This window comes from Myxine glutinosa, chromosome 2 (assembly GCF_964187855.1).
Source record: "Myxine glutinosa chromosome 2, kmMyxGlut1.1, whole genome shotgun sequence".
In the NCBI taxonomy this organism is placed as follows: domain Eukaryota; kingdom Metazoa; phylum Chordata; class Myxini; order Myxiniformes; family Myxinidae; genus Myxine; species Myxine glutinosa.
The window spans coordinates 260413942-260429338 of record NC_136262.1 but is presented as its reverse complement, the minus strand read 5'-3'; the positions used below and the strand labels follow the sequence as shown (position 1 = coordinate 260429338).

The 15397-nt window shown below is 39.2% G+C and overlaps 1 protein-coding gene across 1 annotated transcript in view; it reads left to right on the top strand.

The window, feature by feature from the left end:
- Positions 1-15397, top strand: part of LOC137420610 (gamma-aminobutyric acid receptor subunit alpha-2-like) — a 189528-nt gene that overhangs the window by 154729 nt on the left and 19402 nt on the right. The window contains exons 5-7 of the mRNA XM_078772492.1: positions 1760-1919; positions 4116-4198; positions 6710-6853. Coding sequence (XP_078628618.1) covers positions 1760-1919; positions 4116-4198; positions 6710-6853 — 387 coding nt within the window. The remainder of the gene's footprint in view (positions 1-1759; positions 1920-4115; positions 4199-6709; positions 6854-15397) is intronic.

The following is a 15397-nucleotide window of genomic DNA, read 5'->3' as shown; positions in this document are numbered from 1 at the left end:
TATAATCATGTATGACTAGATATGTCAATATTAAACATTTATCAAAACAATTTTATATCTTTGGAGAACAATATTCAATACATATGACATTTACAACCAGCATTCTGAGTATTGCGCTGCAATACATGTCCAAAACCGGCAGTCTGTCATCCGGAAAACTGTTGGGGAAATTACCAAGGGTTATTTATCCACAGGTTCTGAATCGTCCCCAATCGCTAATTACCTCAGGGCGGGCTCACCTGTGATTCGCACTCGGGACTTCGATTTATACACCTTGCAGACAGGTCAGCAGAAGCACGACAAAATAAGTTGTTGATAAAGAACCTTTCGAGTCGCTAAATATCAGTAATTTATTATATTTTCCGGTTCACGATCAATGATCGATGTGTATATATATATATGTTGCTCGGCTTGGCTCCGCCCCTCCCGAAAGCGCACGCTGTGTCGCGCTGTTGACGTTCGCGAGACGAGGCTGAGGGAGCGCGGTGCGGCTTGAGGAGAACTCCAGAATAAAGAGGAGATATCCATAAAAAAATTAAAAAATTCGTTTAATTAACGATATCTGCTAAACCACGTGCCCGATCGCAAATTCCAAAACGACATTTTAGTAGACTGGCATGCTGAACATATCTGTGAAGTTTCCCCTCGATTGGATCAAAAATGAGGGAGCGGCTCGGTTTTAAAGGTTCATGCTTAAAAACGTCATAACTCTGAAACCATGCGACGAATGACGTCATGTTCGCTGACTTTTTGTTCCTCATGGGTATATGATTCCGCCTGCAAAGTTTGGCCTCGATCTGTTCAGCCGTTGCAGAGAAAAAGGGGTTTTCGTGTTTTCACGAAAAACAATATGGCGGCCGAACCACGTGACCTGTGACGTCATAAATACCATTAAAATATTCTACACACCGAGTCCCCCCTACGGTGAAAATTTGATCTCAATCGGTCCTATTATTGCAGAGAAAATCTTTTTTAAAGGGAATTAAAACTTAAAATGGCACTGAGTTAAGGATCATCAGAATTATCAGAATTCCCAAAATTCAAAGTGCCATAACTTTGTCAGAAATGATCCAAACGTCGTGAAGTTCGAACTTGATCTGTACCTTATCATGAGGAAACCATGTGCCAAGTTTGAAATTATTAGCATTAAGAGTTTAGAAAAAAAGTCCGGAAAACTGTTCTTTGCGTGACGGACTGAAGGACTGACAGACTGACGGACTGACGGACGGACAGACGGAGGGACGGCGTGCAAACCTATAGTCCCCTCCGGTGTACACCGGTAGGGGACTAATAACAATGGCAATATAAAATTATTTCATCAACTCCTAACAGTTCACTACCAAGACTCATATATGTCAAAAGCATCAAGAAATTGAGGAGTTCATCCTGAAATCCTGAATCACTTGGGGGTGGTGGAAGGAGGTGTGTGACATGGTCCAGGTGAAGGACACCATAGTAAATGAGTAGCTAGTGGTTGAGAAGTGTGGGTAATGGGGGAAGGGAAGGAGGCAAGGAAGGGTTACCCAATCATAGTCTGAAAATCTGTCTTCACTTTAATGGTCAGGTGTCAAACCTCACATCCCTAAACACAAACAGTACACTGAAGTTGTTAAATTACAAGAACAGGCCAAAGTTGAATTCTTGTCACTTTACACACATTTCCTCAATCTCAAGGTAACTAAATTTACCTACCCCAACATGTGGGCTCACTTGTCACCCATTACTCCCTTTTTCCCCTCCCGAAACCTCTTGTCAACAGGAACAATGAAGGTCTTGCGAGTAAACAACATGATGGCCAGCCGTATCTGGACACCAGACACATTCTTTTACAATGGAAAGAAATCTGTGGCTCATAACATCACCATGCCAAACAAGCTGCTGCGGATCAGGGATGATGGCACTCTCCTCTACACAATGCGGTTAGCTCATGCACCCAACGATACTCTTCATAATGAGTACATTTGTAATTTTATTGTATATACACAATATACATGTTTTATTATATATACAATATACATGTTTTATTATGTATAAAATATACACTTTTTATTATTTATACAATATACATGTTTTATTATTGATACAATATACATGTTTTAACATATATACAACTAGTAAGATACCCGTGCTATGCACGGGTGGAAGTCCGGAAGCAAACAGGCAATGCAGATACGGCGAATGCTAAAGCATGAAACCAATAAATTCCACATTCCTGTAGCACCCTCAGTCGCACGTCAGACATGGACAGCAAGTTCGTGAAAGACTTCCATGAAAAACGTACCCGTTCGCAAACAAACGGGTACGTTCATGTATTGAAACATCGATCGTGGGTCCGTGGCGAATCTGCATATGGCGATCCGCGAAGTTCACGTTTATAAAGGAGAAACCATCACGGCATGTCGTCATTTACTTGAACTCGATATCTCTTTTTTTCATTCCAAACAACATAACTCCAATCACAAATTAATCACAAAATAAACTTTTAACAACATTGTTCATGTTTCCTTCATTTTAGAAACTACCAAGTCAACAGTTAAAAGGATTTTGAGCCTATAGGTGTTACGGCCTTGGCAAGATCGATGGAGACAGCGATCTGTTAGCGTATACACCACCCAAATAGCTATGTGGAATTCTCTCATGTAGAGATTAAACTCACGTCATTTGAACTTTGGCCGAGGTCATTATTTACTTTTAATGATGTTCATATACGAATCAAAAAGAAGATAATTGGTTTTGGGTCGTCCTTTCCGCATATCTCGTGGGATTGTGAGTTGGAGAGACGACCGTGATGACAGGGAGGGGGTTGGCATTCTCTCAAGCAGGGATTCAACCCATGTCCTTATAAAAGGTCTTTGTCCGAGGTCACCGAGTTCGATCGGTGCAGCCGATCGGTGCAGCTGTGCAGCGATCGGTGCAGCGATCGGTGCAGCCGTTTGTGCGGCACCTGGGAAAATAACGTTATGCGGGAGTCCAAACCTGAAAATGCTGGAGGCCAAAGCTGAAATTGGAAAAACAATATACCCTATTTTACTCCAGGAGATCGCAGGATTATCCACCCAAAATATCGTTGCGATCGGTTCAGCCGTTTTTGCGGTACCTTCGAATGGACAGACGGACATTTGGTGAATTACAGTAAGATATCCATGTTTAATTATATATACACAATATAAATGTTTTATTGTATATACAAAATACGTTTTATTATATATAAAATATACATGTTTTATTATTTATACAATATACATGTTTTATCATATATAAAATATACATGTTTTATCATATATACAATATACATGTTTTATCATATATACAATATACATGTTTTATTGTATATACAATATACATGTTTTATCATATACACAATATACATGTTTTATTATATATAAAATATACATGTTTTATCATATATACAATATACATGTTTTATTATATATAAAATATACATGTTTCATTGTATATACAATATACATGTTTTATCATATATAAAATATACATGTTTTATCATATATACAATATACATGTTTTATTGTATATACAATATACATGTTTTATCATATATACAATATACATGTTTTATTGTATATACAATATACATGTTTTATCATATATACAATATACATGTTTTATTGTATATACAATATACATGTTTTATTATATATACAATATACACATTTTATTAAACATACGATACACATGTTTTATTATAGATACGATATACATGTTTTATTACATATAAAATATACACGTTTTATTATTTATACAATATACATATTTTAATTATATATAAACAATATACATGTTTTATTATATATAAAATATACACGTTTTATTATTTATACAATATACATGTTTTATTATATATACAATATAAATATTTTATCATATATACAATATAAATGTTTTATTGTAATACTACAATTATTTTTTTAAGTTGTCATCTAAACTCAGGGTGAGCTTACCATTGTGCCGGATATGACCAAATAATCAAGGACATAAAGGGAATCAAACACATTGTCATAATGAGTTAAACTTTTTAAATGGCCCACTTCATCAATCCCTCTTCCTTCACCTCCACTCCCTCCCTCTTCTCCCAACCCTCCATGCCGTTGTGATAGGTTGACAGTCCATGCCGAATGCCCGATGCACCTGGGGAACTTTCCCATGGATTCACATGCCTGCCCCCTTAAATTTGGAAGCTGTGAGTCTTTCACCTCTTCAGCTTCTTTTTTACCACATCTTGAATCTTCTCACATTATAATGGCATTTCGTAGTATTTAGAAGAAGACCTTTTAAATAGACCATAATTATCGATTTCATAACCCCCTAGTTACTATGTTTTTCCATATACAAAGTCGATGCTTGTGAAAAGGCAACAACACAAAAGATAATTCGCTAGAACCCAGTGGGAATTAGGGAAAACACTCCATCAGCATTGTAGAGGAACACAGTAGGAGGCACCTCTCGAAGAATGAGTGACAGAAAGAATGTTAAGTGCTAGGTGAAGCACGACAATAAATGGTTCACCATATTGTTCAAAACCCTTTATGTTTCTGCAGATGACTCCACATTATGTTGTACATCCCTCTGCTAGGCAGCCAGCAGCTGTGTCTCTCTGCTGATTTGGAAATGATTAGACACTTGTCTTACAAATGGAACATGTCCTTCAATCCTGGAAAATCGCAGTTTCACCCGATCAATCTGGCAGGATTGTCAAACGAACCCACCTGTCTATTTCCTTGTCCATCTACTGGAAGAGGTTTAAACTCTTGAACTTCTTGGTCTCACGATCAGTCTCACTCGGTCTCACCCTTCCTGGGTCGACCACATGGCAAAACTGGCCTCCAAGCCAGCTGCAGACTACGCATCCTCCATTGATCCAAGTCTTTTTTTTGGAAAATTAGCCATGTATTCACAGTTTACAAAGCCTCTGTCCACAGCTCAAAAGAATACTGCTCTCCACTAAAGGCTGGCACCCCAGCATCACATCTATCTCTCCTGCAATATGTAGATTCTAAAGCTCTCAGATTTTTTTCCATTAAGTTGCTATGTACAAATTGTACAACCATAAAAAGTTGCTATGGAGACATCAAATTGTCCATTTCATTAAGATTAAAATTGACGATCTCAATCATAGCTCAGGTTAATCAGATTTAAATTTCTTTTCAGATGAAAATTTATGATTTTAGAAGTTTGACCTTGAGTTGACTTTCGACCTTTTGACCTCAGAAATAGTTGATTTCACAATTTAGTGATGCACTATGTAATTGCTGTTTAATTACCAAGTTAATAAGGATGAAAATATATGATTTTAGAAGTTTGACCTTGAGTTGACTTTCGACCTTTTAACCTCAGAAATAGTTGATTTCACAATTTAGTGATGCACTATGTAATTGCTGTTTAATTACCAAGTTAATAAGGATGAAAATATATGATTTTAGAAGTTTGAACTTGATTTGACTTTTGACCTTTTGACCTCAGAAATAGTTGATTTCACAATTTACTGAAACAATATGCAAATGTTGCTCAACTTTCACGGTAATCGGATGAAAAATGACGAATTTACAAATTTGACCTCAAGATGATCTTTGACCTCAAAATATACAACTTGGTAGTTGGTGACTTGGAGTTGGTACAACTTGGTGACTACATCCGCAACTTGGTAAAGTTTCATGACAATCGGTTTAGAATTGTGACCTGTAGGTGAGTGACAAACAAACAAACAAATCGACAAACAGACAGACAAAAAAAAACCACACAACACCAACCAACATACTTGAAAAATCTTCGATTTTGCAAGTAAAAAGGGGATGAAAGATCAGAATGGGAAAACCCTGGATGAAAGAGCAATGGAATAAGTGAAGGTGTGTGGAGGCAGAAGGGAGAAAATACTCTCCTTGAAAGAAAGGGGTGAACTTAGGGAGGGCTAATGAGGGTAGAGAATATCACGAGTGTGTATGGGTGATGGCCTGATGAGGAGAAGAGCCATTTTGAAGCCCTGGAGAGAATAATGTGATTGATTAATAGACTGAGAAATTTCTGTTCAAAAAAAAAATTGATTCTACAGACAAGAGAAGAGAGGGACAAATTAGTGGAGGTGAGGAGTGAGCCTGGATTATGGAGGTTTTACAAGAAGTGAGTTACTGGTAGAATGTGTGCACCTGGAGCCTGGAGAAGCCTCAGGGGAACAAACCCTGAAAAGGGCACACGCAGGCAGGTGCAAGGCGAGAAAGGAGGTGGCAAAGGGCAGATGCACAACCGACGCGTTTGTGATGAGGAAGGAACAGGCCCGAGACTCCCTCTGCTTCATCACGGGAGATTCCATGGATTTTGAAGGCCTCGGAGTCCATGGCATCGAGATGTGCAAGTTGCAAGGCCCATTCCAGGGGCGTAAGCCCAAAGAGAATAGCAGTAACAAGTCGAGTTGTGGATGGAGGCCTCGTACGTTGTTATTATAAATTCAGTTTGCCTTGGAAAGATTTAGCAGGACAGACAATTCCCAGCTGGCAACTGGCTTTGGAAGCCAACTTTGGCATGTGGTTTTCCCAAGAGAAGGAGGTTCAAAAACTTATATTAGTAAGTTAACAAATCAGATAAATAGATAACTTCATGGTTTTAGTAGAACTTGATATTGATGTTAAAGTGATTGATCAGCCAGTATGCATTCCACCTGATTAAGATGGTTGAGTACGATCACATCCCACCTGCCCAGATGCATACACCGCATCAGAGGTGCGCTACGTTTGGAAACGGGAGGAATCTCCATCCGTGGACGTGGCGGAAGACGGCTCACGACTCAACCAGTACGACCTCATCGGGAGGAAGACTCACAGTGACACGGTGCATTCAAGCACAGGTATCACAATGTATATAAATACCTGCCTATATCTTTATCCATGTGTCCTCTTTATGTTTCCAAACACATCTTCTTTTCAGTTGTCATTTCCATAATTTTGCCACAAGTTCCATCGTATGACATTTTTTCCGTGCTGACAAAACCGTCCCTGGTTTTAGAATAGCAACTCAGGATAACATAATGGTAACCTAGACTGAAGTAATTTTGATGTGTGCATGGAATTATGGGTAAAACCAACAAAATGATCAGTCTTTGGTGCAGCCATACCTCAACTTATCGTTGTTAAGGCAGAGGTTTGAATAAACAAGCTATAACGTGAAAATAACGATAAAATTAAGTATGAGATAGAAGATCAGATGGATCTTTCCGGGGCAGAAGGTCCAGATGGCAGGTGCCCTTATTATTGCCCAGTACGTAATCTGACCCTTCACTAGGCCGAGGGTGAAACACAACATCGATGGTAGTATTGTTATCCCAGAAGCACATATAATACTGTACCAGGGTGGTCCAGAAAGACCCAGACAACTTTGTTTGTTAATATATTTAGAACCACAAATGATACAGAAACACATGTTTTGCGCAGACCATCAATACACATCAATGCGAGCTCTGTTTGTCGTGCGCAGGACATCAAGGTGGTACACGAGTTCTTGCCACGTTCGGCTCAGTATGTGCAACTGCTCAGTCGCATAGAGGATGATGAAGATTACCTGAAAAGGTCATGTTCACAGACGAAGCTTGCTTTCATGTATCGGGGAAGGTAACCGGCACAATGTGAGGATCTGGGGCTCTGAAGACCCCCACATGGTTATTGAACACATACGCGACAGTCCGAAGGTTAATGTGTGGCGTGGCCTTCTCCATGACCACTTGGTGGGTCCGTTTTTCTTTGCGGAGGATACAGTGACCTCAACAATTTACATGAACATGTTGGAAGGATTCATCCTCCTAAAGATTGAAGACTTGCAAACCGATATCATTTTTCAACAGGACGCACTACCCCTCGTTGGGCCTTAGTCGTTTGAGCCCAGGTTGCTGGATTGACTGAGACGTGTCAACCGCCTGGTCCCCACGATCACCAGACCCCCTTGATTTTTTTTCTGTGGGGGTTTGTCAAAGATGTTGTCGACAAATAAGAAGGTGGCAAACCTGCAGGATCTTCATTCTCGGATCACAGCAGCATGCACACTGGTGGATGCAAACATGCTGCGCCAAACATGGCAATAACTCGTGTCCTGCACATGACAAACAGATGACATCAACTGTCCTGCCTTGATGTCCTGCACATGACAAACAGAGCTCACATTGACGTGTATTGACAATGTGCACAAAACTTTACGAGTTTCTGTATCATATAAACCAAAGGGTATCATTGCATCATTTGTGGTTCTAAATATATCAACAACCAGAGTTGTCCGGTTGTTTTTGGAACACCCTGTATTTTAGACAATAGTGGAGCATTAGGAGTTAGACAAATGAACATGAATCATGATGTGTCCCATGGTGATCGCTACAACACTGTTGAAGACCTTCAGGTTTACAGAAGAGATAAGGGGTTTATCAGTGGGGATACAAAAAGATCAATCTAATACTCTGCAGTCTTAATACACAAGGTCCCTGTTCAAACTGTCCACTGGTCATGACCTCGTAAACTATTCCTGCACCGATGATCAACTGGTTTTCTATGGAACAACACTTCTTCCTCTTCACTGCACCTCTTCACTGTATTCCAGAGCAACGTATCCTTTTCTTGTAGCATCTCCACACACTTCCTTTGTTGGGTGATTTTGCTTTGACATCAAGCGCATCATATGGAGACTCAGGCAGGACAAAGTAAATGGCATTTTCCTGGGCAGAATGCTTCATCAACTGATTATTATTCAAATTCAAGACATCAGCTAATTATCTACCCCAGTGGTATTTAAAAAAACAACCTTTTTATAAAGATAAACCTTTATTCTTCCCATATACAAGTAAAAATTGAAACAAGTTTTCATTCATGCTTGTCATAGATTAAGTTCATCAGCAAATCCTTGCTGATGGGACCCAAGTTTAACTCATAATGCAACACCGTACCTGCAAAACATCATGGCGAGGCGACAGTTTATAGGAAGGCCAGAAAAGAAAGCCAAACCCAAACTAGACAGCAAGAAGGTGGGCGTGCGGTACCGCTGAGCTATCCTTCCAATACACCCCAAAACACTTGTTGAGACATTTAAACGTTTGTCTCCATGCGATCATTCACTTCAACATGTAAATATTGTTTCAAATTATTCTAATGAATTAATTTTGTTAATTGACATAATATATAATAAATTGCTGCAAATTGTACTGTCACATGGTATTTTCGCAATCAGGCCATCATGTCCAGGAAGGCAGCAACCACACCCCGAGTTACACAGACTTTTAAGTTTACAGAGTAGACGAGGAGCTTACCAGTGGGGACAGTTAACTACCATGGCTCTATCCATGGTTAACAAGGAAATTATTCTGCCTCCCTCAGGCACCACGAGCTAACTGAGACCCAGACTCCAAGCAGTTGGAGTAAACGGGCAATTTTACAAAATCCTCGTGAAACAGGAATCGTGCCACAATGTCGGCAATAGAAAAAGAACTTGCTCTCTTTACCGAATTACCTGGAGTTCAGATGAAACCCAAAGTGCAGTCAAGCATCTCGCGGCTATCACGTGGTATTTTCCAGATGGTCGAAAGGCCCATTCGCCAGGATTGAACCTTGAGGAGAGAAACCGACTGATTTATCCTTCCCTTCAGTCCCCATCACCAATGTCAGCTTATAACAATCCTCTTCTAGCTGATGTTTGAAAGAAATTGCAGGATTACAAAAATAAACCTACTGGTTGCCTAAACCTACAAAATAAACCTAAACCTACAAAAATAAACCTAAAATAAACCTACAAAAATAAACCTACTGGTTGCCTAAACCTACAAAATAAACCTAAACCTACAAAAATAAACCTAAAATAAACCTACAAAAATAAACCTACTGGTTGCCTAAACCTACAAAATAAACCTAAACCTACAAAAATAAACCTAAAATAAACCTACAAAAATAAACCTACTGGTTGCCTAAACCTACAAAATAAACCTAAACCTACAAAAATAAACCTAAAATAAACCTACAAAAATAAACCTACTGGTTGCCTAAACCTACAAAATAAACCTAAACCTACAAAAATAAACCTAAAATAAACCTACAAAAATAAACCTACTGGTTGCCTAAACCTACAAAATAAACCTAAACCTACAAAAATAAACCTAAAATAAACCTACAAAAATAAACCTACTGGTTGCCTAAACCTACAAAATAAACCTAAACCTACAAAAATAAACCTAAAATAAACCTACAAAAAGAAACCTACTGGTAGGCCTACTTGTAAAAAAAACTACATCTACACCTTTTTGTCACTTCCCTTGTCGGCCATTTTTGCCACTGCTGTGGACTGACTGGGATGAACCACTGATCTCTATACTAACTGGATAGGGAGGGAAGCTCATTTTTTGAAGCCATTTGTCCGCCATCTTTGCTCCCCCACGATTCCCCAAAACAGTCATTTACCGATGTAATGTGAATCCTCTTCTTCATTCATAATATTTTAGCTCTTACACGAGCCTCGATCTTGTAAAAAAAAAAATAAAAAAAAATCGACTACTGCGATTTTTATAACCGTAAGCAGCGTACGATGGCATCCTGTAATAATGCTTTTTCAACCCTGGAACGGATAAAAATCAATTCGGAATGGAATAAAAGAAAGTGGCAAGGTGGAATTTTCGTAGGAAATATGCTGATAATTAAATATTAAATTTTTTAAATTCCCTCTAATTAAATATTAAATATTAAATAAATTAAATATTGTACTAATAAATAATAATATTAAATATTAAATAATTAATTAATTAAATAAATTAAATTAAATATTACATAATATTAATATAAATATTAAATATTAATAGTAATTAAATATTCTTTAAAGAATAGGAAAATAGGACTGCGTTTACTTTTTCATGGCTGATAATTATATAACATGGATCTGCAAAATAAATTGGTATGTGAATACTTGTACACCATATTTGTGGTCAAGTGTAGGTTTTGTTTTGTTTTGTTTTTTCATTCCACATGGCACAATATTCTTACTGAAGTGAGTACCATTGAAAATAAATTGCATCCATTTATCAAAGAATCAGAATCATAAGAGTACAGTGAAAACAAACTTCTGAGTTATACTTCTGGGCAGAGAAACATGATGGTCATAGTAAATATTTTTGTTATTCTCCTCCAAGACATGTCAGGATATTGCCAAATTATGATGAATTATAATTACAGAATATAAAATAGCAACATGTGTACAGGACGGCATCTTTCCTCACAGCAACCTGCTGTCTAAAGTCAATTTGAATCGAATGTTTTGTTGAAATTTCGATTAAATTATATTATAAAATATAGCAGGCATTGTCTTTCGATAAAGACAATGAACGGACGCAAATTTTCTGGGGGAACCAATATGGCGAGGAATCTACTTCCGGTGACTTCACAGCGAATGGACCGATTAGCGTTGATTTGGCGGCGAGCCTCCAATCCAGTTCGTATAGAGATCAGTGGGATGAACTCGTTGCATCGTTCTCTTTATGGAAATAGGGAGAATCTCATTCGCCGTGAGGCTGAGAAACACCCGGAGCACATCAGGCAGCACACCCGGTAGCATGCGTCCAGTTTTCAGCCGTTTCCTTTAGAATCAATAAGCCGCATAAAGAATGTGTTGTGCTCCCAGCAGAATGAACATGTAATGGCGTGCCTAGTCAGATTCGGACCCATGAACCTGGCTAATTCCACTTTTCTCTCTGAAAAATTTAACACCCGGAGCATGGTGTCTCTCTCCCTTCTTGGGCTATTGTTGTTTGCTTATCATTGGCCCCTGCATAACATGGAAATTCCTTCTGGTACATGAGGTTTGACATGCTCCACTTATCTAGGCCACCTTGTGTCCACATTACACTCTTGGAGCATGATCATACTCTTCCACATCCTAACAGAAGGAACCTCTCTTTCCATCTCCAGGCAGTATACTATTCCTCCATAAAGTTTGTAACAGTTGCACATGCAAACTCTCAGACAACTTTTGCATTACATCCATCTCAGCATAAATCCTTAATTAATCATTCTACCTCCGGCAAAGAGGCTCCTCACTGTCGACTCATCTCCACACCATCACCTCATGCTCTGGTACCTACTGTATGATGGGTCTATGCATATTGGAGCACATCTACCAAGCATCTATCACAGATAGTTCCGTAGCTACAGTGGCCTGAAAAAGTATTCATCCCCCTCCAAAGTTTTCACATTTTGATGCTACCTGAGCTAACTTCATGATGCTTCCAAATCAACCTAATATATAGAGTCTTCACAAACTACTGCAGTGATAAAGCTTTAAAATGCCTTTATCTTTTAAAAACACATCAGTGATAAAGCTAATGTGAATACGTTAGATTAACAGAGAAAAATCAGATGATTCTCAGTTGCATATGTATCAAACCTTTCACATAATTAACCTGAAATGACTTCAGTAACAAATTATTTGTTTGAAAGTTTACAAAATAAGTGTAATAGGTATCACCTGTATGTAATCAGTGCATTAACTTAAATATTAATCTCCCCCCACCTATCTAAGGACATTTAGGATGGAACTTGCTTGGTCAACCAACAAGGCAAACATTAAGTTCAAGGAGCTATCCAAAGAAGTCAGACATAAAGTGGTGGAGAAGCACCATACAGGAGAGGGTTATAAGAAGATTTCAACATCGCTCATGTCCCTTTCAGTATGGAGAAATCCATCATTAAGAAGTGGAAGACGTATCATACCATCCACACTCTACCCAGATCAGTTAGCCCATCCAAACTTAGCAGCCGAGCAAGCAGGAAACTGGTTGAGGATGTCACTGTAAATCCAACAATGACTTTGAAATATCTGCAAGGCTCTATGTTCACGATGGGGGTCAGTATACATAAATCAACAATATCCTATTTCCTTCACAAAGCTGACATATACGGACAGGTGGTAAGAAAGAAGCCATTACTGAAAAAGACACATCTAAAAGCTTGTATAGAGTTTGTGAAAAGAATCTTAATGATACTACAGGTATGTGGAGAAATATTGTTTGGTCAAACGAGACAAAAATTTAACTTTTTGGTGTAAATTTAAAGCGCTACATCTGGCGCAAGCCCAACATTGCACATCATCCAATCAGCACCATCCCCACTGTCAAGCATGGTGGTAGTAGCATCATGCTACGGGGCTGCTTTTTATCAGCAGGGACTGGCAAGCTTGCCAGGATAGAAGGAGCAATAGACGGTGCAAAGTTCAGGACAATCATTGATGAAAACCTGCTTGAGTCAGCCATGAATGTGAAGTTGGAGATATGGACGATGTCATGAATTCTGGGAATAGAAGATGTCACGCACCAAACCGAAACAGCAACTAATACAGCCCCAACGATTGCAAAAAAGACAAAAGAAAAATACAAGATGAAATACCTGCAGATATATGGTGACAACTGGGAGAGAGACAAAAGAGCAGGGAAATACCAAAAAAAGAGTTGGACAGATTGGAGATAGACAAAGAATGATCACTGGAATAGCTAAGAAGTCAGCTCAACTGAGACAGAGAACAAATCATGATTAATTCCCAAGACCAAGGACACTAGATGAATGACTTTATAAGAAAATGGTTGGACTGAGTCAATCAGACAAGTGTCGGTTCTGCAAGGTCGAAACAGAAAGCATGAGTGACCTCCTATCAGTATGTAAAAAAAACTCATGCCAGAGCAGCTGTACACCCAAAGGCACAACAAAGTATGTAGAGTAATCCGCTGGTACATCTGCAGAAATTTCAATATCCCAGTTCCACAAAGCTCATGGAAACATGAACCAAAATCAATCATTGAAAATGAGGACATAATTCTCACGTATTACTTGATGATCCCATCCAGCGTGAACATAGAAAACAAAGCACTGCAACTAGATAACTGGACTCAACTAGACTCAGAGACAAAAAGGAAAATAAGGCATTGCTAATTGAGGTCTCAGTACCCAGTGTTTTTGGTCTAAATAATGCAGAAATCAAGAAAATGACCAAATACCAAGACCTCAATAATAAAGGGAAAAGATCCTGGAAGCTGAAGAATGCCAATATTGTACCAGTGATTTATTGGAGCAATGGGAATGATAAAAAAGAACCTTACAGAGATATTAAAAATTATCCCTGGGAACATTACCACAAGCAAACTACAGTTGGAGGTTGTACGGGGCTCAGTGATGATCCTGAAAAGAGCCATTGGAACAAACCTCTGAGAACAACACAACTTCACAACAGCACACAATCCTTCACCAAAGTGGGGGTGGACACTTTGGGTCCTAGGGGGACTCCGTTCCACCTTCTAAAACCCAAATTATGGAGATAACAACCAAAGACACACACACACACACACACACACACACACACACACACACACACACACACACCTCCTTTTAGCAATAGATGCAAAAATCAAGTATAATTTCCCTTGTTGTGCCAGAACCAAACAAACAATACATTGATAACATATAACAGCTCTCACAGCTCCCACTCGCCCTCCTCTCCCACCAAGCATGATTAATAGTAAATAATATTTTCAAAGTTGATTTTAAACTTACCCTGTGCATTCACATGACCCATATATGTCCTTCCCATCAGTGTTCAGAAGCACCCAAATCAGGTATACAAGCTTTGTGTATTTTCGAGTTGCGAAGATGTCCTTTATCAAATAGTTGGCTACCATTACTTGGTAAAGATGCACACCATAATCTTTCCAATTGCAGACATCCATTAAATAATCCACCAAGCTTGCCGTGTTCACAGGATGCATTCCCACAATGTTCAAAGGCCATTCACTGGTCGCGATCCGTCGAGGGTTTGGGTAGCACCCACCCATTTTTTTTTTTTTTTTTTTTTTTGTATACAAGATCGAGGCTCGTGAAAGAGCAAACATTAATCACACAAAAAGACAAACCGACACACAAAACACAAAAAACAAGGGGAGCGGCAGACAAGATGGGGAGAGAGGGGGGAGGACACAAAAGAGAGGGGGAAGAAGGGGAAGGACACAAACACAACATTTGAGAGCAGGGACATCGGGAGGACTTGGGGGGAGGTGGGAGAGGATTAAAACATATGAACACTGCAAGGACTCTGGGGTGAATTACCGGGGGTAGAAAAGATCAAGGTTTTCGATGGGGGAAGATAAGAGATGGTGGTGAACAGCTGTTTTAAAGACCTGGAGGGAGGAGTGGGATTGAAGGGAGTGGGGGAGTTTGTTCCAGAGGCGGGAGAAAAGGGGAATGAAAGAGTGAAGGTGAGCAGAGAGCCTAGACTTTGGCAGTTTAACCATAAGAGGGTTGCAGGCAGATCTTGTGCGACCTGAAGGAATATTGGGGGGACAGAGCACAGAGCGAGCTGGGGGAGCAAGGCCGGAGAGGAGTCGGTAGAAGACAGA